The following is a 27,235-nucleotide window of genomic DNA, read 5'->3' as shown; positions in this document are numbered from 1 at the left end:
GGGCATTAGGGGGCAGTGCCCCCCCAGATGAGACAACGTGCCCCCCTAATCATATAGTCATTCAGCAAACTTCCGATTGAGAGCAAAAACCTTATTTCTGTGGATCTGGCCATTCACATATTTCATAACGAAATGTCTTCAACAGCAATCAATCTGGTGCACAGATTGATGCTCATATGAACACTATCTCTACAATGGTAACTTTAAATAACACATTATCTTCAGAAATATGAAATAGAAATTAGGCAGAGTGTGTGTAAGGCAAGGACTTGAGACTAGCCAATCATGAACAAATCTGTTGATTTCTGGAACACGATGACCAATCAGAAGTGTAACTTAGCACTGAACAAAAACTCGTTTTGAGCGGTGAGTGAATTCTGAGTTGTGGACACTGGCAAATATTCCCTCATTATAACAAACAATTATGTAATTATTATGCAGTCAGTTTAATTTATTGTTACATAAGTTCTTGAGATCGCAATGAACTAGATGACTGAGATTTTCAGTGATTATGCCTTTTGCGCACTCTCTGCCAAATCCAGCGAGCGTATTCTGTTCAAATTAACTGGTTTGTGAACGTAAACACTTTATTAACAAATAATTTATCAGCAGTGTTTATGTTGGGATATGTAGGTTGTGCTGTGACAAGTAAGTTAAAACTATTTAAAGGAAATCTGTTTAAATGTGTTTTTAAATTGGAATCGCATCTCCTTACCCTGGAGTTGGTTCACGCTCCGCCTATGATCAGAAAATTCACATTTAATGCATTATTACACAAAGCGGAACTTGAAACATAAGTAGGGCTTTTTTATAAATGACTAGTAGGCTATCATTCAGAGACCCGCCGCCTTCAGCTATTTTAATGGTGAATACGGGACATTATTATCTTGGTGAACTTCTGTTTCTCAGATTATAAAAATGTGTGCCCCCCTATGAAAACCGAATGCCCCCCCATTCTATATGTTCTGGCAACGGCCCTGAAATAGCGTCCCTTGTTGGCAAACGCTATTCACACTAGCTCTGCCCAACAATGTCTGGTTGGGACACTCAAGTTTAAAAAAAAAAAAAGAAGGAAAATGAATAAAAAAATTTAGTTTTTTATTTATTTAAGCATTTGTTTATGTAGTTTTAATTTTTCAATAAAAATGTAAATAATGTTCTAAAAGTGGAAATAAACTTTGAACGAATGTTTAATAATATTAAAAGTGTTCTTTGGGTAGGGTTAGGGAAAGGTGTATATAATAAATATATATTCACTTACACATGATATTATTGCATCCTGTTAATGTACAAAAATACTGAGGTGCAAATAGTATCTGCCAATATAAATTATAGATCGTATCTAATTACTATTTACTCTTATTGCAAAGAACTGATACTTTTACATGGTATAAATAGAATCTATCTCTATTTTCACCTAGTGGAAAAGCATCTATTGCTAAGAAAATATGCTATTTTCACTTAGTGTAAATAGCATCTATCGCTATTTGTACTTAGTGTAAATAGCCACTGCCTTAAAAATATAACCAACCTCAAACTTTTGAATGGTAGTGTATATGTGAAAGTTATTTAAAAATGTAGCTAGCTAAGCTACAGACTATTCTACAGTGCAGTTCAGATTCTAAATAGCTGGCAGAAAATTCCAGACATTACTTGGTGGCTGAAATATTGCCAAGGGAAATGTAGCATGATTTTATTAACTCTGTCCCACTACTTAGTCACTAAAATAGCTTTGCTACATAAGTTTAAAACTAGCTACTTTGGAATTTAGATTCAGTTCTGTGTGGATTAAGTGACATTTGGATGTAAATGTAACGCCCCTCCTCATTTTTTCTGGATAGAACCACAGCAGAAACACTGATGGTGTAAAAAGCATGGCACAAGTGATATTGCTCAGCACTAAAAAGACAGTCTTTCTTCATAGCACTTATCCCAGCATACTTCTTGTCAAGGGCATCTCATGTCATCCCTGGGCCGTGTTCTTGAACATGCGGGTGTGAGTCACTATTAGGAAATCTCCCATTGAGTTGTGTGCCCCCATGCAAGCATAACCAACTTTTATTTCTTGCTCTTTTTCCTCTCTCTTGAATTGTCATTCTCACTCGCAGGCGATCCATTCTGTGGCCTGGCACCACGAGGGGAAGCAGTTTATCTGTAGTCACTCAGACGGCACACTGACCATATGGAATATAAAGTCCCCAGCCAAGCCCATACAGACAATCACGCCACACGGTTAGTGGTCATTCTTTCTCTCTGGCTTAAACACAAAAATTCATTTTCTTCAAATTCATTTTCTTCAGGATAAGGGTTGCAAAATCAATTGCTCTTATGTCTATTTCACAAGGTTGTATCACATCTCACTCAAAGACTTGTTAATTCAGGATTGTAATTTGATCCCCCCCCACCCCCCTCCCCTCCTTCGAGCATAAAACAATCATTCCCCCCCTCCCTCACCCTTACCTAATTTCCATTTCAAGTGAAGCTTTAATTTTCAGTCTCATTTTGTTCCTTCATGGAGACTGCCTGTGTTGTGGTCTTTAGTGATGAGCGAGGTGAGGTCATGCTTTTCCTTTTGGTGCACATCCTTACCTGCTCTATTGAAGATACTCCACTGCGGTCCTCTCTTAATACAACAACCCCTTCAGCCTCACCCTGCCTCCATGAGAGGAGCACATCAGACAACCAGATTTAAAAAGAAAGAAACATAATAGGGAAAAGCCATAAAATGTTGCCAGAATGCTATATCATTGGGTATGTTCAATAGACATCAGTAGCTTATATTTAGGGAGAATTCAGCACCCCCCCCCCCCATATATTTTATATATTTAAAATGTAAAAAAAAATTGTTTTAAATACAAATTTAAATATGAATTTAAATAAAAACTGCACCTACTTGAGATATACACTATATTGCCACATGTATTGGGACACCCCTCGAAATGATTGAATTCAGGTGTTCCAATCACTTCCATGGCCACAAGTGTATAAAATCAAGCACCTAGGCATGCAAACTGCTTCTACAAACATTTGTGAAAGAATGGGTCGCTCTCAGGAGCTCAGTGAATTCAAGCGTGGTACCGTGATAGGTTGTCATCTGTGCAATAAGTCCATTCGTGAAATTTCCTCACTACTAAATATTCCACGGTCAACTGTTAGTGGTGTCATAACAAAGTGGAAGCAATGGAGAACAAAAGCAACTCAGCCACGAAGTGGTAGGCTACGTAAAATCAGAGAGTGGGGTCAGCGCATGCTGAGACACACAGTGCGCAGAAGTTGCTTTCTGCAGAGTCGATAGCTACAGACCTCCAAACTTTGTGTGGCCTCCAGATTAGCTCAAGAACAGTGCGTAGAGAGCTTCATGGAATGGGTTTCCATGGCCGAGCAGCTGCATCCAAGCCTTACATCACCAAGTGCAATGCAAAGCGTCGGATGCAGTGGTGTAAAGCACGCCGCCACTGGACTCCAGAGCAGTGGAGACGTGTTCTCTGGAGTGATGAATCACGCTTCTCTGTCTGGCAATCTGGCAAGTCTGGGTTTGGCGGTTTCCAGGAGAACAGTACTTGCCTGACTGCATTGTGCCAAGTGTAAAGTTTGGTGGAGGGGGGGATTATGGTGTGGGGTTGTTTTTCAGGGGTTGGGCTTAGCCCCTTAGTTCCAGTGAAAGGAACTCTTAATACTTCAGCATACCAAGACATTTTGGACAATTTCATGCTCCCAACTTTGTGGGAACAGTTTGGGGATGGCCCCTTCCTGTCCCAACATGACTGCGCACCAGTGCACAAAGCAAGGTCCATAAAGACATGGATGAGTTTGGAGGAACTTGACTGGCCCACACAGAGTCCTGACCTCAACATGATAGAACACCTTTGGAATGAATTAGAGCGGAGACTGCGAGCCAGGCCTTCTTGTCCAACATCAGTGCCTGACCCCACAAATGCGCTTCTAGAAGAGTGGCCAAAAATTCCCATAAACACACTCCTAAACCTTGTGGAAAGCCTTCCCAGAAGAGTTGAGGCTGTTATAGCTGCAAAGGGTGGGCCAACTCCATATTAAACCCTACGGATTAAGAATGGGATGTCATTGAAGTTCATGTGCGCGTAAAGGCAGGTGTCCCAAAACTTTTGGCAATATAGTGTATATATTACTTGCACCTACTTGAGATTTTATATATATATATATATATATATATATATATATATATATATATATATATATATATATATATATATATACACACACACACACACACACACACACACACACACACACACACACACACACACACACAAATGATGTTTCTTAGTGAACATTTTTTGTTAAGAAAGTACAGTAAAACCAACAAGATTTTATATAGCAAGTTTGTGTGACATTGAATATTTAAAAAAAAAACATGTCATATATATACACATAGATGCCTTTCTATGGGCCATTGTGCATAAGCCATCCACCATATTGGAATAGTCAAAGCCGGTCCGACAACACTAGTTACCGTAGTTATATGCATATATGGATATCTGTATCTGCAATAGACTCCAGCAGATGATTTTGCTAAACTAACACAATATAAAAAGACAACAGCATTAGCTAATATGACATAAAAAAATTACCATAGTTTAAAAGCCTGAAATATCGAGTTAATTTATATAAAAAAAACAGAAACTAACACATTCTCACCTGTGAAAGGTTATCACATTTCTTCTGGAATTTAAATCTTGGCGGTTTTTACAACCAGAGGCTGTGCATTGTTGGAAATGTTGGAAAACTCTTTGATTTTTACTATGAGCGACGACAGCATCTGAAATGCTGACCGTTCCAAGATGGCAGACGCGTCAATGTGTCTGGAGCGGTCGAATGTGGCATCTACGTATACATATCTATGTCTTTAATGCTCTCAATTTTTCTTCTGCGTTTTGTCTGTGAGATGTCTTTTTTTTCTACTGTGACAGACTTCCTGTGTGTGGGAGATAGAGACTCTGTCCCAAATGGCACATTCAGTCCTTGCAGTCTTCCTTCATGTCCACTCTTGTAGTACTTTGCTGTGAAACCTTCTTCTAAAATGCCAAATGAAAATTCTGGAATTGAAGCCGTCTGTATGCTAATATACCCCTTAAATTAACAGTATTTCCTATTTTAATTGGCCTATTGGCTAATTTTAGAATAAAAAGTGACAAGCTCTTTGATCATTTTCTATTTCAAGAAGAAATACATTAACAAAGAAAAGACAACTCTCTCGTCAATCAATTCTACAGGGTCTTCTGTTATTATCCACATCAAGTGCACTATTTGGGACAGGGCCAGAGAAGGATGTCTAGAAACTCTCTAAATGAGTCTGATTCTGTTTCAGGAAAGCAGCCTAAAGATGGAAAAAAGCCAGAGCCTTGCAAACCCATTCTTAAAGTAGAGTACAAGACCACGAGAGCAGGGTATGTATATGCTTGTAGCATTTATTTGTTCTTTTACCGCTCTTCGGGCCATCTTGGACCATCACGAATTTCCTGAATTCTGGTCTAGACTGTTTTTTGCTGGTTTATGCTGGTTAACCAACGTAGCAATGTTGAACCACTTACTTCTAGATGTTTGTAAATAAATTCATGCTTGTCTGTGCATATATAAAGTGGAATCCAGCATTGAAATATGTGATTTAAAATTATCAAGAAGCTCATTTAAAACCGGAGAAAACAACAACAGTTACAACGTAAAATAAATAAAAAGTATTCTGCACTATTTCTAGGTCACAACCAAATAAGCAAACTTGTGGAGTTCATGCAGCTTGAGTGCTGCTGTCTTTAAAGGAAAACCTTTCACTCATTGTTATGCTGATAATGTAATTTAAGACTTTTGAAGCTCACTGTAGAGTATGTGTTTGTGTTCTGAACAGGGATCCGTTTATGATCTTCTCTGGAGGTTTGTCATATGACACTGTTGGTCGACGGCCTTGCTTGACGGTAATGCATGGGAAGAGCACTGCAGTATTGGAGATGGACTATCCCATTGTAGATTTCCTCACCCTGTGTGAAACGCCATATCCTAACGGTAACTCATTAACAGCACTTTCTCTGTCCGATATTATTGCAATAAGAATTCATTCTCTTTATCTCTTTTCATGCCACTTCCTCTTTGTTCTTTTTTGTTGACCTTTGTTTTGTTGGGTTGTTCTATTCTTTCATGTTCTTTGTAGATGAGCTTGAGCTCCCCCAGTGGAACCGCTGCCTAGTAATTACATTTTACATCTTTTTTTTTTAAAGCTCCCTCTATTCATAACATCCACTTCTCTGACTGCATTTGTTTATTGCAATACCCATTTGAATAATTTATCACTTTGGTGGCTATTTATGAATAGTAAGTGATTTCTTTCTCTCTGCAGGCAGCTGTAGCAAAAGCTGACACAACTTTATTTTTTTTTATAGTCTGCCAGTAGTTTGCTGGTGTGAAAAAGAGAACATTAAATGTAGTTTTTTATGTGGCTTTTTGAAATACTTGATTCCAATTTCTCAATCTCTAATTTTTTATTTTTTTTAATATAAATAAAAAGGGTGCAATGACAAATTTTGAGCATTGTCCATGCCTTAAAGGTGCCTTCGAATGAAAAATTGAATTTATCTTGGCATAGTTAAATAACAAGAGTTCAGTACATAGAAATGACATACAGTGAGTCTCAAACTCCATTGTTTCCTCCTTCTTATATAAATCTCATTTGTTTAAAAGACCTCCGAAGAACAGGCGAATCTCAACATAACACCGACTGTTACGTAACAGTCAGGGTGTACGCCCTCAATATTTGCATAGGCCAGCCCACGTTTCCAACATTATAAAAGGTATTAGACAAGGGCAGCCAGTATTAACGTCTGGATGTGCACAACCAAATCATCAGACTAGGTAAGCAAGCAAGAACAATAGCGAAAAATGGCAGATGGAGCAATAATAACTGACATGATCCATGATAACATGATATTTTTAGTGATATTTGTCTTTCTAAATGTTTCGTTAGCATGTTGCTAATGTACTGTTAAATGTGGTTAAAGTTACCATCGGTTATTACTGTATTTGAAGGAGACAAGAGAGCCGTCGGTATTTTCATTTTTAAACACTTGCAGTCTGTATAATGCATAAACACAACTTCATTCTTTATAAATCTCTCCAACAGTGTAGCATTAGCCGTTAGCCACGTAGCACTATCAAACTCATTCAAAATCAGAAGTAAACAATATAACAGTATACAATACTCACATAATCCGACGCATGCATGCCGCATGCATGACGAACACTTTGTAAAGATCCATTTTGAGGGTTATATTAGCTGTGTAAACTTTGTTAAGGCACTGTTTAAGGCAAGCGCGAGCTCTGTGGGCGGAGAGCACGGGATTTAAAGGGGTCGCAGCATAAAATCGGCGCGTTTATAATGATGCCCCAAAATAGGCAGTTAAAAAAATTAATTTAAAAAAATCTATGGGGTATTTTGAGCTGAAACTTCACAGACACATTCAGGGGACACCTTAGACTTATATTACATCTTTTAAAAACATAATCTAGGGCACCTTTAAAATAATAGAAAACATGATACTTTGCAGCTAAATGCACTATTGTTCAAAATTTTGGGATCAGTATTTTTAATGCTTTTTATATTTTTACGCTTTTATTCAGCAAGGATGTATTAAATTTATCAGAAGTGACAGTAAAGACATTTATAATGTTACATTGGATTTCTATTTCAAATAAATTCTGTTCTTTTGAAGTTTATAATCATCAAAAAATGCATCACAAAATGTTTTCAACAATATTCATAATATGAAATGTTTCTTGAGCAGTACCAAGTTAGCACATTAGAATGATTTCTTAAGGATCATGTGGAATAATGACTGCTGAAAATTCAACTTTGCCATCACAGGAATTATAGTAATATTTCACAATATTACGGTTTTTACTGTATTTTTTTGTATTTTTTCGATCAAATAAATGCAGCCTTGGTGTTCATAAGAAACTTCTTTCAAAACATTTAAAAAACTTACCATCCCCTACTTTTTGAATGGTAGTGTATATTAGATAACTAGTCCATAGAAAAGGTAAATTTTGCAGATTGCAGATTTCTAAAAATAGTGATATATGCATTTAAATTGTTGCAATTGTTTTCTCTGTTAAGGACAATTTTAGAAGCTTGAAGCCAAGTAAAATAAAATAATTTCAGATCAAACCAATATTTCATGTCCATGCATTTATGTTTTATTAGCCATGATTTGCATCATTTTTTGTTTTTTGCGATAATGACCGGCGACTAAATGTACTTAACCTTACATAACACCCTGATCATGTCAAATAGCTTGTGCATGGTACTGGTTTAAAACAATATTTTAAAACAATTTATTTTTCTTGTGATTCACCTTTTACAGAAATAAATTTTACAGCAATAATGATAATCATACATGCAGTTGCGCCAACAGTTCTTGCCAAAACACAGCGTCTCTGTTCAATCATCATTTTTAGAGGCTTAAGTATTTTTGTTTAGAGTTTGTGTTAAGCCGAACTGAGAAGCAGTGATGAACGCAGGAGGAATGGGAACAGTGTTTGCAGTGCAGCTTGCGTAAGAGTGCCTGGCTCTGTTGATTAAGCTATATTTGAAGTGGGGCGTCTTTATGTTCTGACTCATTATTGAGACATTTGAGAGTTTTAAACTCAAGCAGTGACGTCTACAGTCGTAACTTTTACAGCTAAACAGGAACAGGCTAGTAAAATATAAAAATTGTTGCCATTTGTGTTGTTCATATACATACACTAATAAGTCTTGTTATATATTTTAAAATGTAATTTATTCCTGTGATGCCAAATCTGAATTTTGAGTAGCCATTACTTCAGTCTTCAGTGTCACATGATCCTTCAGAAATCATTCAAATCATGCTGATTTGCTGCTCAAGAGGCAGCTATCAATGTTGAAGACAGTTGTGCTACTCTGTATTTTTTGTGGAAACTGTGATACATTTTTAAGTATTTTTTGAATAGAACATTTTGTAACATCATAGATACTGTATCATTGCTGTCTGTTTTGATCAGTGCAATGCATCTTTGTTGAATACAAATAATAATTTATTTTTAAAAAAATCTAGTAGTCAACAGTATGTGTATTATGTAAAAAATGTCTCAAATGTATAGGGATGTATTCCTGATTTTACCCATCCCATTTATGTTTCTCTGCAGATTTTCAGGAACCATATGCTGTAGTAGTCCTCCTCGAAAAGGATTTAGTTGTTATTGACCTTGCACAAAATGGGTACGTATCACCCACAGCATTTGTTACGTACGTCATATTTGTGACTAACATGTTTGACTCTATCACACTTTTACACTACAGTGTCGATCTGATGGTTTTGACCTGTGATGTTTTTTTGTAGTTACCCTATCTTTGAAAATCCATATCCCATGATGATTCATGAGTCTCCTGTGACGTCTTGTGAGTACTTAGCCGATTGTCCTGTGGACCTCGTACCTGCACTTTACTCTGTCGGGTCTCGCCAGAAACGACAGGGCTACAGCAAAAAGGTACAGCAGCGTGTGCACGCACATTTAAATATGCAAATCTGACGCATAACGATGTCTTTAAGGATAAAACTTCATGCGAACGAAACACATTTTGGCTTTGGAGTGACTAGATTGCGGCCCCTGGTGAATCCCCCCGTTGCCCTGTGCCTGTGTGACTTCAGGCCCCCGTCGTGCAGCACATTGTGTCCTCAGACTGTGTGGGTCAGAGACACAGACAGGGGTATTTATGGGTATGAAAGAAAGCATGACCTCTCAGCCAAGACTGGAGTGCGGTGTGTAAGTTGTGGCTCTGTCTCCCACAGGGAGCAGGTTAACTCAGACGGCCCACTTTGAATCACAGCACTTCTGAATACCTTTGAATAAACTGCTTCAGCTTCCACACCTCATGAGGAAATGCTTTCCTATAGAGCTTCGCCAGCCATTTAATAAAGGTTCCACCCACGTTGCAGAAATGTTTTGTGCCAGCCACAGTCATTATATTAAAAGAGTACGCTTACTAAAACTTACAAATTGGCCACTTTCTTTTTATTAAGTTTCCCAGGAATGCTCACACGCTTTAGGGCAATAACTACTAAATTTCCTCTATTCTCATATGTCATGAAATGTCGGATTTATGCGGTAAGCTTTTGTGGATTTAAGTGCTTTTATGTGGTTCTGTTGTTCATCACAGGAATGGCCTATCAGTGGCGGAAACTGGGGCCTGGGCACACAAAGCTACCCTGAAATAATAATAACTGGGTAAGAGCAGTGTGTACTTGTGTGTGTGTGTGTGTGTGTGTGTGTGTGTGTGTGTGTGTGTGTGTGTGTGTGTGTGAGCGAGAGGGTGTGTGTGCCGTTATTCTTTTTGCTCTGTTCTCTCTCTTTCACCGCTTGTAGTTCTGCTGAAATAGCAGAAATCTGAAAAAAAAGAGAGACTTAAATGGAGTAAAAGAAGGCAGGGTATAGGGAAAGGGAGGAGGAGTGCAGAAGAGAGGGTAATGAACGGGACAAGATGGTAGCGTAAGGGGAAGTATGACAAAAAGTAAGCATTTTCTGATGTACCGCCCATGGGATGACAGAATCTTTTTCTGCTGTTTTAGTGGGTTTGACAGCAGTGGGAAGAGCACTTCCTCTCATCTCTTGACTAGCTTTTATCTGACATAGTAACTTATCTTAACTCGCTGGTTTGTTTGGATACATGTGGTAATGGGAAATTGTCAGTGAGTTTATGTGGGTTTGTGTGTATGAGACAGCTAAAATAAAAGATTCTCTGCTCTTCTTGCAGGCATGCAGATGGTTCAGTGAAGTTCTGGGATGCTTCAGCAAGTGAGTACCGAGCTTTTCTGACTTCATATTCACCTCATTTACTCATTGTGTGCAGTATAATAGACCCCTTATAAGTTTGTAAACATTGCAACGTTTCCTGGTGGGCGGGGCTTAGCTGGAGGCAAAAAGAGACGCTTGACTCAATGTTGACAAGCGTAAGCTAGCATGTTTTAGGAGGGATTTATTAAACATAGATGCAGAAGAAGGTTCAGAACTGTCCGAATATGTACAGTCACTGACTCTGCGGGACTGTGACAGCTATTTTTGTAAATTAACTTAACTTTTGGATATTTCCTAGACAACATATGAATTACTTTCGGGTGGTTCAGGGAATTTTGTCAAGGCTTATTGTCTAATGTAACCTAACGCTGGGCTAACTATGATTATGGCTAGCAATGTGGATTATTTTAAGAGACCATTCAAAGGATGGCACACACATCTATCGTTGTATGTTTGTTTGACATTTAAGCTAGCTAGTGCACTAAAAGTTGGCGACTTTTCACCTATAAAACAGAAACTTGCTGATTTGTACTAGATAAAACCAACACACCATTACGTATGCATCGATTATTTTACCTGATATGAAGTGTGCACTGCAAACACGAGTATTATTTATGATCGTCTCCGTCCAGACTCCAGTCTGTACGCTGTATTGCATTCAACCACAGTTATCTTTTTGATTTCTGTGAAGGAATGTCTGCCGGGATCTGGTAAAAACTTCAGTTTTGAACCAAAAGTCCTGTTCCTTCTATTCTGGCAGCCAAAAACACAACAAGACGACATTTTAAAGTCAAAACCTCAAACTTTTAGCGCGCCTGCTATGAGTTCTTATTTATGTTTTGCCTCCAGCTAGAGCGGTGACGTCACAGTGACGTAGGCGATTAAGGGGTCTATAGTTTCATTTACCACAATGTGTGCAGTATAATAGTTTTTCAAAGTTTCAAACACATTTGCATTACATATTTGCATTTATCTAAAAACAAAGGTTTTTGTGTTTCCTGGGAATCAAACTCATGACCTTGGTATTGCTAGCACCATACGCTGCTATTTTGACCACAGCAAAGACTGTATTTATACCAAAGCAGTTCACTCTTAATATGACGAATGGGAGAAAGGAAAATGCAAAGGAAAAGTCCCACCTTCTAAATAAAAGAGCCAGTTGGCAACTGGTTAAGTCATGCATATGTGTTTTTTTTCTCTCTTGAACTCTTGAACAACATTTAAGGTTCAGTTAATGTCAGATTTTGTTGCTGATTTGAAATATATTATTTAAATTTTTTCAGCATTTGTTATTTCCCTGTTCAAGTAGATAGGAGTTGATCTTGCATGCCCGAAATAGCTGCCTGAGGCATAGCAAATGTGGCCGCAGAGTAAACTGATTTTCTTTAAAAAAGAGACTTTGGCTACAGTTAGACATTCGACTAAACATCTAATTAAAAACTGAATTCTGCTGACCACTGTTGGAGTATAACTTGACATCAGACATCACTTACCTTAACAATAAGGTCATTTTCCATGATTTACGACCCAACTGGGGACTGGCCTTATAGTGTCACATACAAAAAACTCCCCAGATCCCACAGGCTTTGTCTAACCTTGCGCACCGCTGAGGGAGACCAGCGTGGTGAGAGTGTTACCTGTAAATGGCATTTGACCTTGTTTAAACTGCGAGCTTGACAGACTAAGGTTTTCACTGTTCCTCCACCTCCCATAGGTGCTAAAGGACATATTGTAATATTACAAATACCACAAAGGTTGCCAACCCCTCACGCAAGCGCTTGTTTAACATTCAAATGGGCTTTCTTAATGGTCGGAACTAATTTAAAACCAAAGTGGCCCTCATTTTGTCCACCAATGAAATATAAAGCTAATTAAACAGGAAGTTTTAATCCTGCTAAAACAGATTGGCTAATCTCACGACATTTTTTTTTTCTGCTTTGACTGAACTGAACAATTGGAGTCAGTGGATTAGAGGTCCTAAAAAATTATACAAAACACATTTATGCATTTGAAGGCATTAAAGCATTTCCCATTATCCTTTTAATCCCCTAAAGCATTAACTGTACAAATCTAGAAGTTATAAGACTTTTGTTTTCTGGAATACTAGATTCCGATTTGTTCAATTGCAGCATTTTGTGGATAAATATTTTTTGTCTAATGACTGCTAAACTGATCGTTGTCCAAGGCAACCTATTTCCTATAAAAATGCGCTAGTTTTATGTCTCATATCACTCTGCAGTCTCTCTCATAATAAAATCTTTTCCATTTAAATTAGTTTGTCCTATTATTTATTTATTTGGGAAATAGCAGTGTAATAGAACAGATAATGTATGAGCATATGTATGATAATACTTGAGCATTACAGAGAGTGTTAGATTATATGATAAAAAAAAAATCTCAAATTTTGTGTTAATGACTGGTTGACTACATTACAGTATCTCTTACTTTTTCCCTTTGAATTGTATTTCCCATGGTGCTCAGTAATGCTCCAGGTGCTGTACAAACTGAAGACAGCGAAGGTATTTGAGAAGGCACGCTGTAAGGAGGAGAAACCCAGCACAGAGATTGTGGATGAGGACCCGTTCGCCATTCAGTTGATGTCTTGGTGTCCCGAGAGCCGCATGCTTTGTGTGGCTGGGGTCTCTGCCCACGTCATCATATACAGATTCAGCAAACAGGAAATCACCACAGAGGTGGTGCAGGTAAATAGACATTGTTTTTAATATTTTTTTCTGATTAGTTAATTTTAGTAAATTTGTAACGATGTTTTCAATGAGGTCTCTTGACTTAAAAACTTTGTTTTCTGGAGTGGAATGAGTAATCCTGCCCTTATAGACATTCTTAAGTCTGTCTCTCTTTTTCCCCGTCTCGAGTTATTTTAGTTTCCTGACAACTGCCGTGACTCATAACGTTAATAATGATATAAAATCTGTTCATTAAATGAATGTTGTTCAGTGACTTGAATGTGTTGAACGTGTGCGTTCGTACATGTGTTTGTGCCGGCTTCGGCGCCAGCTAAGGATATCCGAGGAACAGTTGTTACTCAGATGCTTAACTAAATCCCTAAGCTTTTCAAAGCCATTTTAATTAATGTTCACCACATCTAGCTGTATATATTGAGCTTGAATAATTAATACTGCATTCATTTTGCCCTCTCACTGTTTTTTTGCAAGCTGCTCATTTGCATACTGATGCTTCCGTGACCCATAAATAAATGAGCACTTATGATAATGCCATTAGAAAGTATATCTGTGAATAATTTGAATTTACATATAATTTATTGTGGGAAAATATATAATGTGGTTCTTAGACTGAAGCAGCTAAGCAATTGTGCTTTATTAATGCTTAATCAACGCAACTTGTTTACATATCAATATGACTCATATAACCAGGATAATAATGAATCAGATGTTCAAATACAGTCATATTAGGGACACATGTGAATTTCAGACACAGGAATGAATCTGATTGGATGGCGGAGGCGCATGCTCAGTGCAAATGTGGGGAAAACAATTAGCGTTGCCATCGGCTGCTGACAGGATGTTCACACTTCTGTATAATGAGGGCAAATTAAACCTATTAGCACCTTCGGTCCCGTGACTCTCACGCACATAGAAACACTCACTCGGAAGCACGCACACACCAATTAGTGTATCTCTTATTAAGAATAGCGACACCGATGGGGATCAATTAACTGCATTTAGCTGATTCATACATCTGTTCTCAAGCACACTTGTGTCAGTTACATATATGTGTGTGTGTGTTTTACAGTTACTGGAAGTCAGGTTACAGTATGAGCTGAATGATCTAGAGTCTCCAGAAGGGGGAGGAGATCAGACACCAGCTCCTCCCACACCAAGCACCTCCCCCAGTCCACAAACCTCCGGCCCTCAGACACACCCTTCCACTAGCAGCAACTCTTCAGACGGGATGCGAGACAACATACCCTGCCTCAAGTAATGCTGCTTTGCCAAAGTCATATCTTTGTGTACACATATTATGAGGGATCCAAAAGTCTTAAACTACTTGTGTGAATGTCTTTTTTTTATTATTTTTTATTATTATTATATTATAAGCATAACATTTTGCTTTTCAAGATGTATTAAAAGTTAAAATGAATTTCAGAATTTCTTAGTTTTGGTACATTGCCCTCTTGCTATAAAAGGTTAGTTCACCCAAAAATTAAAATTCTGTCATTAATTACTCAGCCTCATGTCATTCCACACCTGTAAGAGCTTTGTTCATCTTCGGAACACAAATTAAGATATTTTTGATAAAATCCGATGGCTCAGTGAGGCCTCCATTGCCAGCAAGATAATTAACACTTTCAGATGTCCAGAAAGGTACTAAAAACATATTTAAAACAGTTCATGTGACTACAGTGGTTCAACCTTAATGTTATGAAGCGACGAGAATACTTTTTGTGTGCCAAAAAAACCCAAATAATGACTTTATTCAACAATATCTAGTGATGGGCGATTTCAACACACTGCTTCATGAAGGTTCGAAGCTTAACGAATCTTTTGTTTCGAATCAGTGGTTCGGAGCGCGTATCAAACTGCCAAAGTCACGTGAACCACAGAAATTTCAAAACACTTATGACGTAATGAAGCCTCATTTTCTGAAATCATGTGACTTTGGCAGTTTGATACACGCTCCGAACCACTGATTCGAAACAAAATAACATTAAGGTTGAACCACTGTAGTCACATGAACTGTTTTAAATATGTCTTTAGTAGCTTTCTGGGGATCTGAAAGTGTTAATTATCTTTCTGTTAATGGAGGCCTCACTGTGCTAATGGATTGTATCAAAAATATCTTAATTTGTGTTCCGAAGATGAACGAAGGTCTTACGGGTGTGGAATGACATGAGAGTGAGTAATTAATGACAGAAATTTCATTTTTGGGTGAACTAACCCTTTAATGACAGCAGCACTTGACCTGCTTGAACTTTACAAGTTTGTTTGAAACCTAATGATCATGTGATCCTGCATGATTTGAGAATGATCCAAAGAGCATCTTGTGCTTCAATGGAAGGAAACATCTGACTATACAAAGGAGTTCACATGATTAATGTCACAAATCTGCTTTGAATTGTGAACTAGTAATATTGCAAAATTAAAAATCAATATCAAATTAATTAACAAATAAAAGATTGTTAACCAAATTTGTTTAATTTAAAATTATTTAAATTAGGTTTTAAATCTAATTTACTCAGACTTTTGGACCCCACAGTATACTTGCAGTAATAAGGATGAGCATTTTGGTCATTTTGAGAACTCAACAGATATCCACCAAATATGAGTGTCTTGTCAAGTAAAAATAGTTCTACTTTTACAAACACATCTCAGGTATACTGCGTCCTTTTACATTCAGCTTTGTATGAATGTGTCCTGTGTGTACGCCCCCTATTCCTCTCCAAACAGAGCGCTGAGTGCTTTAGCTGCCACAGACTTAAAGTTCAAGACAAATAAGACTACCTAGTTGCACAATAATGCTCCTTTTTGACACATTTTCATATAGTTGTTTAGCTGGATTTTACTAGTGTTGAAGTTGTTTATATGATTGATCATGACTGTCACTTTCAAGTGCTTGGGAGCTCATGCCCATCCCCAGTATGTAATATATCACATTGTACAGTAAATGTTATACTTTTTTTTGCAGGGACTGTCTATAAACCATGTCCTCTTTCTGTCATTCCCTCAGGGTGCGCAGCAGTCCTCTGAAGCAGTCTCCTGGGTATCAGGTGGAGCTGGTGGTACAGCTGGTGTGGGTCAGTGGAGAGCCGCCCCAGCAGATCAGCAGCCTTGCCATCAACTCCTGCTATGGCTTGTGAGTCTGAACACATCAGCCTGAAGATTTTAAGAGCATTGTTTTCGTCAGGTGGTTCAGTGCTTAAAGGATTAGTCCACTTTTAAATAAAATTTACCTGATAATTTACTCACCCCCATGTCATCCAAGATGTCCATGTCTTTCTTTCTTCAGTCGCAAAGAAATTAAGTATTCTGATGAAAACATTCCAGGATTATTCTCCTTATAGAGGACTTCAGTGGCCTCCAGATGGTTGAAATTTCAATTTCAGTGCAGTTTCAAAGGGCTTTAAACGATACCAGACAAGGAATAAGGGTCTTATCTAGCGCTGTATGTCCTACGCCTTCCCAATTCAACTTACGGAATGAACGCGGCGCCAGTTTCGTTTTTTTTTCCCGTAAGTTGAATAGGGAAGGCGTAGGACATACGGCGTAAGCTTTTTGAAGAATGCAGAAAGCAGAAGCATGTACAAGGCAATAATTTGTGTTTATAAAGCATATACAGTTGAAAATGACGATCGTTTCGCTAGATAAGACCCTTATTCCTCGTCTGGTATTGTTTAAAGCCCTTTGAAGCTGCACTGAAACTGTCATTTTGACCTTCAACCGTCTGGAGGCCATTGAAGTCCACTATAAGGAAAATAAAAACCTTAATTTCTTTTCGACCGAAGAAAGAAAGACATGAACATCTTGGATGACATGGGGGTGAGTACATTTTTAAAGTGGACTAATCCTTTAAAACATATAAGTAAATCAAAAGCTGTAGACTAGTTTCAGAATTTTTTATGAAAGAACAACATTTGGATTGTTTTTATATTTGTATTAGAATATTTTGATGCCAAGTTTTTTAGTGTATAACAACTTCAATGTTGGTTTGTTCCTCACACAAAACTATTGTAAGGCTTCAGAAGACTTGACAAAAACAAAAATACAGTAAAACAGTTAAATTGTGAAATAGTATTATAACTGGAAATAACTGTTCTCTCTATATTATTACAATTAGAAATAACTTTTCTTTTTTAATATATATTTTCAAATGAAATCTATCTGAAATTTCAGCAGCCATTACTCCAGTCTTCAGTGTCACATGATCCTTCAGAAATCATTCTAATATGCTGATTTGAAACTTTCAAGACACTTATTATTATTTTTAAAGTTGAAAACAGTTGTGTTGCTTAGCTTCATTTATTTTTGTGGAAACCATATGTTTTTTTTTCAGAATTCTTTGATAAATAGATCACACAAAAGAATCATTTATTTGAAATAGAAATCTGTTCATATCATATCATCCGTATCATTATAAATGTCTTTAACAGTCGCTTTTGATCAATTGAATGCATCCTTGCTGAATAAAAGTATTAATTTCTTTAAAATAATATATAACTGAACCCAAACTCAATTAATTGAAATGATCACAATAATTTCTAAACCTATACCCATAACTTGATTAGAATTAATTGGAGATAATTAATTCTAGTTATGTTGGATTCTAATCAATTAAAGGGATAGTTCACCCAAAAATGAAAATTTGATGTTTATCTGCTTACCCCCAGCACATCCAAGATGGTGACTTTGTTTCTTCAGTTGAATACAAATGATTATTTTTAACTCCAATCGTTGCCGTCTGTCAGTCAAATAATGCGAGTGAATGGGAACTTCTACTATAGGAGTAAATAAAACTTGCATAGACAAGTCCAAATTAAACCCTGCGGCTCGTGACGACACATTGATGTCCTAAGACACGAAACGATTGGTTTGTGCGAGAAACCGAACAGTATTTAAATCATTTTTTAACTCTAATACACCACTATGTCCAACTGCGTTCAGCACTCTGTTAGTGAGGTCTGATCACGCTCTGACAGCGGCAGTGATGTCTCGCGCATATACTTGTCTTAGGACATCAATGTGTCGTCACGAGCCGCAGGGTTTAATTTGAACTTGTCTATGCAAGTTTTATTTACTCTTATAGTAGAAGTTCCCATCCACTAGCATTATTTGACTGACAGACGGCAACGGTTGCAGTTAAAAATCATCATTTGTGTTCTACTGAAGAAACAAAGTCACCTACATCTTGGATGCGCTGGGGGTAAGCAGATAAACATCAAATTTTCATTTTAGGGTGAACTATCCCTTTAATCAATTCTAATTATGTGTTATGTGTTTTGTTATCCAACAAAATGTTGGATAACAGATTAAAAAAAAAATGGAGGAATTCACTACAGTGCTCTGGTTATTTTCAGACCCTACTGCAGACTGTTTTTTCAAATAAAATTTCATGCTTGACTTAAAGTATTTATAGTAATGAATCATCACAACGATCAAAACTACAAACTGCCCTTGCTCTTAACCCTGATGAAAATACCAGCAAATATGTCTTGGAAGCTGGTGGGCTGCAGTGTCCTTAAAAAAAGTGTGCCATGCTGGTCACCTGATATGTTTTGGCATTATTATGCCGGTCCACTAGGCTGACCAACGTTAAATCAACATAAAACCAACCAATCTGGACCAGCAAAGAAATTCATTTAAGCTGTTCTTTAAAGCAGAATGTACAGAAGTGCATTGTATAAAGATTCATGCAATGATAAAAGGGTTTGCTCTTTTCTACGTTCCTGTGTGTCATAGGGTGGTGTTTGGCAATAGCAACGGTCTGGCAGTAGTGGATTACTTACAGAAGACTGTTCTGTTGAATCTGGGAACTATGGAATTGTACGGATCTAATGACCCATACCAGAGACAACTGCGTTCTCCCCGCAAGAGCCGACAACCTTCTGGAGGTCTGATATGCACACAGACATGGGTTTTCATCCATAATAGACAGAGCACATAGTCATATATATACAGGGTTGGGGAGTAACGGAATACATGTAACGGCGTTACGTAATCAGGATACAAAAATCCAGTAACTGTAATTCGTTACAGTTATGTCAAAAAAATGTAGTAATCAGATTACAGTTACATTTTGAAAAAAGGGAGGATACTATCAGGATTACAATAGTTTCATTTAAAACTAAATCATTATTTTGCCATAATAACACATATTAAACGCTGCTTGATTATACAGTATTTCCTGGTACTGTTGCCAGTGCTGACTCACATGAGCCACCCGCTGGTGCATGCGCAAATAACACCCGTCTACAGTCTCCTCAGACGCAGATTGAATCACTGCTGCTATTTGAAAGATGCTGCCCGTGGGGAAAAAAAAATTCAATTCATGGAAATTTCACTGCTATTTTGTTTTCAAAGAAGAAAATGCAACCAACGTGGTTGTACAGTGCAAACTCTGCCTTCCAGCTACGAAAACACTTTCTTTATCAAAGGACAAAAAAATAATCTGTAATACCATACTGTAGCCACTAGATGTCTGAATAGCCCTTTACATATATACTGTATATTCAGGGCTGTGCATTCCTAAGTTGTGGAAATGAGACATGATTGCTTAGTTTTAATATGTTTTAAAAGTAACCAAAATGCTAAACATTAAAATTAAAGCAGAACAAACATAAACAGAAATGTTTGATCCAAGCTTGTTCAGTTTGTTTATGATCTGATGTGACTTTTATATTTTTAAGCTCTAAACAACAATAATATAATAATATTGCAACAGATAATTTATCAGATTTTTAAAATATTTTTATTGTTGAGACCCATTCAAAAGTATGGAAGGTGTAACATTAAAAAAATTGCAGAAATTGAGAAGAAATAATTAAAATTACATTTAAAAATAAAATTTGTTTATAGAAAAGTTGACATGACAATATATATTGACAATATATATATATATTATATATATATATATATATATATATATATATATATATATGTATGTGTGTGTGTGACCTTGAAGCAATCCAAAAGTAATCAGATTACATTACTTTCATATTGTGGTACTTGGATTACATTACTGAATACTTTTTTTATGAATTAATTTGTAACTGTAACAGAATACATTTTTAAAGTAACCCTCCCAAGCCTGTATATATATATAAACACACCATTGGCAGGAAATGCAGCAGTGCACTGAGAGGGATACAGCAATGTGACCCCTGCTGGTGGAATGCACAATTGCAGCAAAACACATGATAGTAAGAAAGAGATGATTGCTGGGACTTGGCAATAGACTGGTTGTTAGATTATCCGGTGTGCGTGTGTGTTTGTGTCGGGGGTAATGAGTGATATTTAGCGGGGGGCTGGGATCTGTCGGATATGCGCACAGGGAGAGTGCTGATCAGAGCAGCTGGGTTCAGCTCCTGTCTGCCCATCTGCCTCTCAACTCCAAGATCAGAGCAAGGGCTACACACTGCACCTCATACTATGGTTGTATATGTCAATTGTACTACCCATTAAAATATATCTTAGACAATTTTTTCACATAAAGAACAGGTACCAGCACACATTTCACATAGTCCATCGTGTGGCACTCATGTTTCTCTTTCTCTCTACAGGGCTTTGTGACATTAACGAAGGCTCAGCCACCTCGGAGGATCGCTGCAAATCCCCCACCTCAGGTAAAACGTCCCTCAGAGCATGACACAATCCATACCGCCCACTATCACCATCATACTGATCAGTTCTGACACTTGAGTCTGCTGAAAGCCAAATGTTATGAGCTCCACAGGGGGAGCGTTTTAGGGTTTCAATCGATTCCTTTGTTCAGGACTAAAGGGATAATTCACCCTAAATTTGAGAATTCTGTCATTAATCATTGTCATGTTGTTCCAAACCCTTAATGACTTTCTTTCTTCTGGAAAAGAACTACAACTGTACACCACCTGTCAAAAGTTTGGAGTCAGAATGAATTACTTTTATTCAGCAGGGATGCATGAAATTGATCAGAAGTGACAGTAAAGACTTTTACATTGTTATAAAAGATTTCTTCTTTTTTAATGCTGTTCTTTTGAACTGTCTGTTCATCAAAGTATCCTAAAAAGTTTCCATGGAAATATTAAGCAGCACAACTGTTTTCAACATTGACAACAGAATTATTTGAGCACCAGATCAGCATAGCCATAGAATGATCATGTGACTGCTGTTTTACAGTATTTTTGATTATGATTCATATGAAATCTTACTGATCCCAAACTTTTGAATGGTAATGAATAATAATGATAGTTTTTTGTGAAATAATTGAAAATATTGGCATCTCTTCATGAGTTCAAGAGCAAAGAATTATTTGAGCACCAGATCAGTTGTTCTGTTGAGTCACATTTTTTCAATTAATCAGTTGATCAAATTTACCAGTCTGAATTTTGTTTACAGACTGATCTGGTTCTCTAGTTGTTCTTTTTGATTAAACAACATGAGGGTGAGTACATAATGATTCTTGGGTGATTCATTACTACGTAAGCAACTCTACACCAAATATCAAGTATACACTACACAAGTGTGCTTTTATTTTGTTATTATCTCAGCATTAGACTAGCCTCTGCTAGCCTCAAGTAGTTCCAAACCTGTATGAATTTATTTGTTCTGCTGAACACAAAGGAAGATATTTGGAAAAATGTCAGTAATCAAACAGATCTCGCCCCCCATTTACTACCATAGTAGGAAAAATAAATACTGTGGTAGTCAATGGGGGGTGAGATCTGTTTGGTTACTGACATTTTTCCAAATATCTTCCTCAGCTGATTCACATTGACCTATAGGAATACGATGCCCATCACCACATTCGTGTGTATACGGTCCATTCAGTATTATCAGCAGCTTTATCGCATTGCTCAGGAGCTAATTACCCTCCTCCGTCCCCAGCTCCTCCTTCGTCCAGTCAGGACTTGACCTTCTGATATTTCTTTTGCTCAAACTCATTTCTTCAATTATGTTACATTAATTATTGTCATTAAGGAAATTAATAATTTTGCAATACTTGGTTTGGTTCTGTTTACCCTAAGGGGGGTTATCGCTGCTCTTATCCATGATAGGCTGCATGGATGGGCAGGGAGTTTTTTCCCAGAACAGAACCATACCGCGAATCCAAACTGTATACTAACTGCCAGTCATCTTTGACGATAGTGATCCTGACAGAAATAAATTCATAAAGGTTTGGAACTACTTGTGGGTGAGTAAATAGGGGCTTTCGCACCAGAGGAACCTTTTCATAGTTCCTAGAAATATTGGCTGAACAACCCAGATTTTGCCGTGTTCGCACCACAGGAACTAGGAGCAATTTTAGTTCTAGGAAGTCCTTTTGGGGAAACTAAATTAGCTCCTACTTCAGAGTAGGGTCTAAACCAGCACTATAGGAACTATCAGTGATGTAAGTGTACATTGATTAATCAAACGCATGTCAAACACTGGCACCCGGCATTTTTAAAAAGCTGTGTAATAATGGCATTTACCTGTTGTCTGCAGGGTTGTTCTTTTCTCCGCCTCGATGATATGTAATACTGAAAGTTGTCATAGGAGATTCCGTCTCTTAGCCCCAATTTTTGCTCTTTCAGTCACGTAAATTATGCACTTACATTCCATCTCCGTTATCACGAAACCCACGACACACAACAAACACAGCTCCGATCACGCTGTCTTCCATCCACCGGGTTTTAGCGTTTGTAAATGCCGCGCTTAAAGACACCGCTGTCGGCTACTTCACAGTTCCTATTCCCGGTGCGAATGCAACCGGGAACATGGCCCGGGGGAGAAATTAGTTCCTAGCCTAGCCACTATCCTAGTGGCTAGTTCCTGTAACTGAGTTCCTAGAACTATTAGGTGCGAAAGTCCCCAGTGATAACAGAATTTTCATTTTCGGGTGAACTATCCCTTTAACATGGCACACCTTATGAAACATCATAGGAGAACAAAAGTTCACAAAGGTCCCAAATGACTGATGATGGCTGACGGAGTGATGAATGGTAATGGTGACTGACATTGTGACAAGGTGCTCATGCCTGCTGGGAGATTAGCGGTTAACCTTCTGGGCTAGAAACAAGTTGAATGTTCAAAGCCCTGAAGGGGCACCATTGTGCCCTTCAGCAAGACTGAAAGGTACTGTCTTTTCATCAAAGCGTTTGCTAAAATAAACGTCCACAGCATTCATACAGACTGGTGCTGACCACACTGGATGAATTGTTAGGAAGTGGTTTTTGAAATGATATGTGCAAAAGAATTGAAAATGTAGCAGCTGCTTAGACTCCGACTAAGTCAGGGCTGTTTTTGTGGGCGGAAAGGACACATTAAATCTAAATTTACTAGACAACCAAAGCTTGTAAATGCACTGTAAAACACAGCACTCTTAGTTGAGAGTGCTTTTAGACTGCAGTTAATGAGGTATTGATTGCTTTCAGATACTGTCACTGATTTTTTTAACCAAATATTTCATCGGAAATGTGTCACATAGAGGTTTAACCATGAACTTTTTGTCATGTTTTAGATTCATGCTATGCAAATAACACTTTCCCAGGGAGAGTTTTTTTTTCCAGATTCTTAACCTTTGCGATAAGATCACGTCTTCCTCTGGGGTGGGAAAAAGGACATTATTTTGCCATCATTATTCAAATTAGCATTGTTTTTTTGTGGATAACATGCAAATGTAAAATGCAGAAAGATTCAAGGTGATAATTTTAAAGCATTTGCATTCTCTTTTTTAGTTCATTTAGCACAGCTGAAGGTGGCGTGATAAGCTGAAGACAACCTAAAAACCTCCTTCTTAGAAAGAGCGTGACATTCACACTCGGAGACCGGGGCAGATCTCAAAATAGAGATAAGATTTGCTCCGAAAGGTCAGAACAGAATGAGAATGTATCTCTAAAATGACTTAAACTTCAGTTAGAGCACAGACCTCTGCAGCTGTTCTCTCAGCGAGTGGTTTGATCAAATATTGAAAGAAGGTCCCTGTAATCATTGTGCAAATAGCAGCATACACTTGCTGTAACACCTCGACATGGGCAGATAAAGAACAAATGATTGTGACTGCTACAGAAATCCAAACCAAACACATAACAAACAAGTCGATACATAATCTTTCACATTATGACACTCCTGCGCTGTATGTTACTCCCAGAAAGCGTAAAAATATCTCTAACTGCTCATATGCTTTACTTCCTCCCAAAAAGTCTTGATGTCAAACCATCAGCAATTCTACAATGGAGGAGGGAGAGGAGGTAAGGTTGGAGGACGGTGTAGAAGAGGTTCCACTGGTTTTGTTCAACCACACTGTCTCTGTCTCTATGTATGAACAAAACAGAGAACATGTCTGTCACCAAGAACACAGCTACTTGAATAACCCCGATGGAAATTCCCACTGCATGCTACGTTCATGTAGCACGCATGTAACATGGTGACATGTGCTTGTGGTGATTTGCTTGAGGCGTTTCTCTTTCGCCACACCGGTGGATGTCCTATGATTGTCTGTCTGTAGGAATGAAGGTTTTCAATTTGTTGTCTTCCTGTACTTCCTGTCTCTTTATGTCCGTACGTCTCAGCACAGGATAGTGAGGATGGGAATTAGAAAAATACACATTTATTTTGATGGATTGGAACCAGCCTTGGTATTCGCTTCACTGGATTCACTGGAGTACTATTAGGAAACATAATATACAGTTTTGGGTAATTTATCATTTAGATTTCCTTAGATGTTCTTACATAGACAAGCTGTGAAGCCAGTTTTTGTTTTGTTGTTTTTTTTTTTTTTTTGTTGAATGCTGAGCTCATTACACTGTAAAAATTATGTCCCACTGAAAATATCTTAACATCTTTAATATATAAGATATGACTATATATATATATATATATAGTCATATCTTATTTTAAGCTTAATTTAACAAAATTTTGTGAAATTGGATGTTCAGTGGTAAGGGTTATGAAAACTTAAATGAAATATAATGAAAACTTTAGATTTAGCATTATAACTTGTTACATTTAATGCATTTAAAGGGATAGTTCACCCAAAAATTAAAACTAACCCATAATTTACTCACCCTCAAATCATCCTAGGTGTATATGACTTTATTCTTTCAGACAAACACAATCAGAGTTATATTAAAAATATCCTGGCTCTTCCAAGCTTCAAAGCTTTTCCAAGCTTTATAATGGGAGTGATTGGAGTATGAGATTTTGTTAACCCCCCGTAAGCCGCATTGGAGTAATAGTATGGATTTTTTGGGCTTCAAAATCTCATCCTCCAATCACTCCCATTTTAAAGCTTGGAAAAGCCAGGATATTTTTAATATAACTCTGATTGTGTTTGGCTGAAAGAAGAAAGTCCTATACACCTAGGATGGCTTGAGGGTGAATAAATTATGGGGTAATTTTCATTTTTGGGTGAACTTTCCCTTTAATGAAATTACAATTATTAGGTGCAGTGTGTAAATTTTAGTGGCATTTAGCGGTGAGCTTGCAAAGTGCAATATAGCGAAGCTACGGTGTCCAACACAGGACAAAGATGTCATTGTCTCAGACAGCAGAGAGTAGCCAGTCAAGCATATGTGCTCCGTTTGTCCGTTTAGGGCTACTGTAGAAATATGCCGGCGAAAAATGTGTGGCAAGGGTATACAAATTATACAAAATGTACTAAATCATCCATATAAGCCTTAATGTCCAGTCTGTATTTTCCTGTGTGGTGCATGATTGTGGCATGGGGTGCTGAGAATGATTGTTTTGTCTGTTATAATGTTAATTCTTTTCCTTTCAGGGCTTTCTGTGGCCAAATTATGCCCATTTACATCCCAGTACTGTTTGTCCAGCATGCAGCATTATGCAGTTTGTCTCTGACTCGCTGAAAAATATTGCAGTGTCTCCTTTGTCCTGTTTGAAGCATCTGTGTCCCTCAGGATGATTAAAAAAACCCTTTAGCTATGTTGTCTGGTGTTTTCTGGAGCACAACTAGTTCTAGCATTGCATGGCTTTTACTGAGGCTTCAATGTGTTTGTAAAGAGAGGTGTTCTCTTTTTTCCAGCAAAGATGTCACGGAAATTAAGCTTGCCTACTGAGCTAAAGCCAGACTTGGGTAAGCCTTGACTTTGTGTTCATGCTACACAGCTTTTGAATGTGGAGTCCATCAGCACATTATCAGAATCTGAAGGGTCCACATGCTCACTTGATTTGAACATCTCATATGTCAGTTAGCCAAAGACTAGGTTGTGTCAGAATTCCTGCACTTTCAGAGTTCTGTATATACTGAATTTCTTACATTCTGACTCTAATCTTATGTCTTGATTCTTGGGTCTGACATATATCCGATGACTGTATTGGTTTATCAAAAGGCTTGTGAGGGTCTCCATAAATGGTACACATAAGCACAGCCAAAACAGCTTTACTTTTTATGTAGCCAGGCTTCTCTGTCAGTCTTCCTAACTCGTATACTGAATAACACATGTCAGCATTTGCCAGTTCAGCATTTGCTGCTATTTAATTCAGTATCAAAAAAGTTCTGTCATCAGTTTCCAGCAGGAGTTTTTTTTTTTTTTAAAGGGAATTCCCTCAAGGAGTACTTTCTGGAATCGGCTGATTTGAAATGGAAATCAAATGTGTAGGTTGATGTAAAGATCTTTTTTCCCCCCACACATATCATTACTGTATATGAGAAAAGTTGTACAATTAAACTATCGGATGTCAGGTATCTCTTTTAAATAGAAAAGCTTTATATAAACACTGCCGTTCAAAAA

At 37.6% G+C, this 27,235-nt stretch overlaps 1 protein-coding gene across 4 annotated transcripts in view; it reads left to right on the top strand.

The window, feature by feature from the left end:
- The window catches only part of stxbp5a (syntaxin binding protein 5a (tomosyn)), a 112,713-nt gene that overhangs the window by 76,285 nt on the left and 9,193 nt on the right, over positions 1-27,235 (top strand). For 2 of the 4 annotated variants that reach the window (XM_048206902.1, XM_048206901.1), the window contains exons 8-19: positions 2,109-2,232; positions 5,345-5,423; positions 5,879-6,033; positions 9,187-9,259; positions 9,381-9,528; positions 10,199-10,266; positions 10,793-10,833; positions 13,315-13,535; positions 14,605-14,789; positions 16,540-16,665; positions 19,266-19,417; positions 21,086-21,148. In XM_048206902.1, coding sequence (XP_048062859.1) covers positions 2,109-2,232; positions 5,345-5,423; positions 5,879-6,033; positions 9,187-9,259; positions 9,381-9,528; positions 10,199-10,266; positions 10,793-10,833; positions 13,315-13,535; positions 14,605-14,789; positions 16,540-16,665; positions 19,266-19,417; positions 21,086-21,148 — 1,435 coding nt within the window. Of the gene's footprint in view, positions 1-2,108; positions 2,233-5,344; positions 5,424-5,878; positions 6,034-9,186; positions 9,260-9,380; positions 9,529-10,198; positions 10,267-10,792; positions 10,834-13,314; positions 13,536-14,604; positions 14,790-16,539; positions 16,666-19,265; positions 19,418-21,085; positions 21,149-24,685; positions 24,734-26,526; positions 26,578-27,235 lie in introns of all 4 variants that reach the window. The other 2 variants (XM_048206899.1, XM_048206900.1) reach the window with 2 other exon arrangements.

The sequence above is a fragment of the Megalobrama amblycephala genome, linkage group LG11, assembly GCF_018812025.1.
Source record: "Megalobrama amblycephala isolate DHTTF-2021 linkage group LG11, ASM1881202v1, whole genome shotgun sequence".
NCBI classification, from domain to species: Eukaryota; Metazoa; Chordata; class Actinopteri; order Cypriniformes; family Xenocyprididae; genus Megalobrama; species Megalobrama amblycephala.
This window is presented reverse-complemented; position numbering and strand designations above follow the sequence as displayed.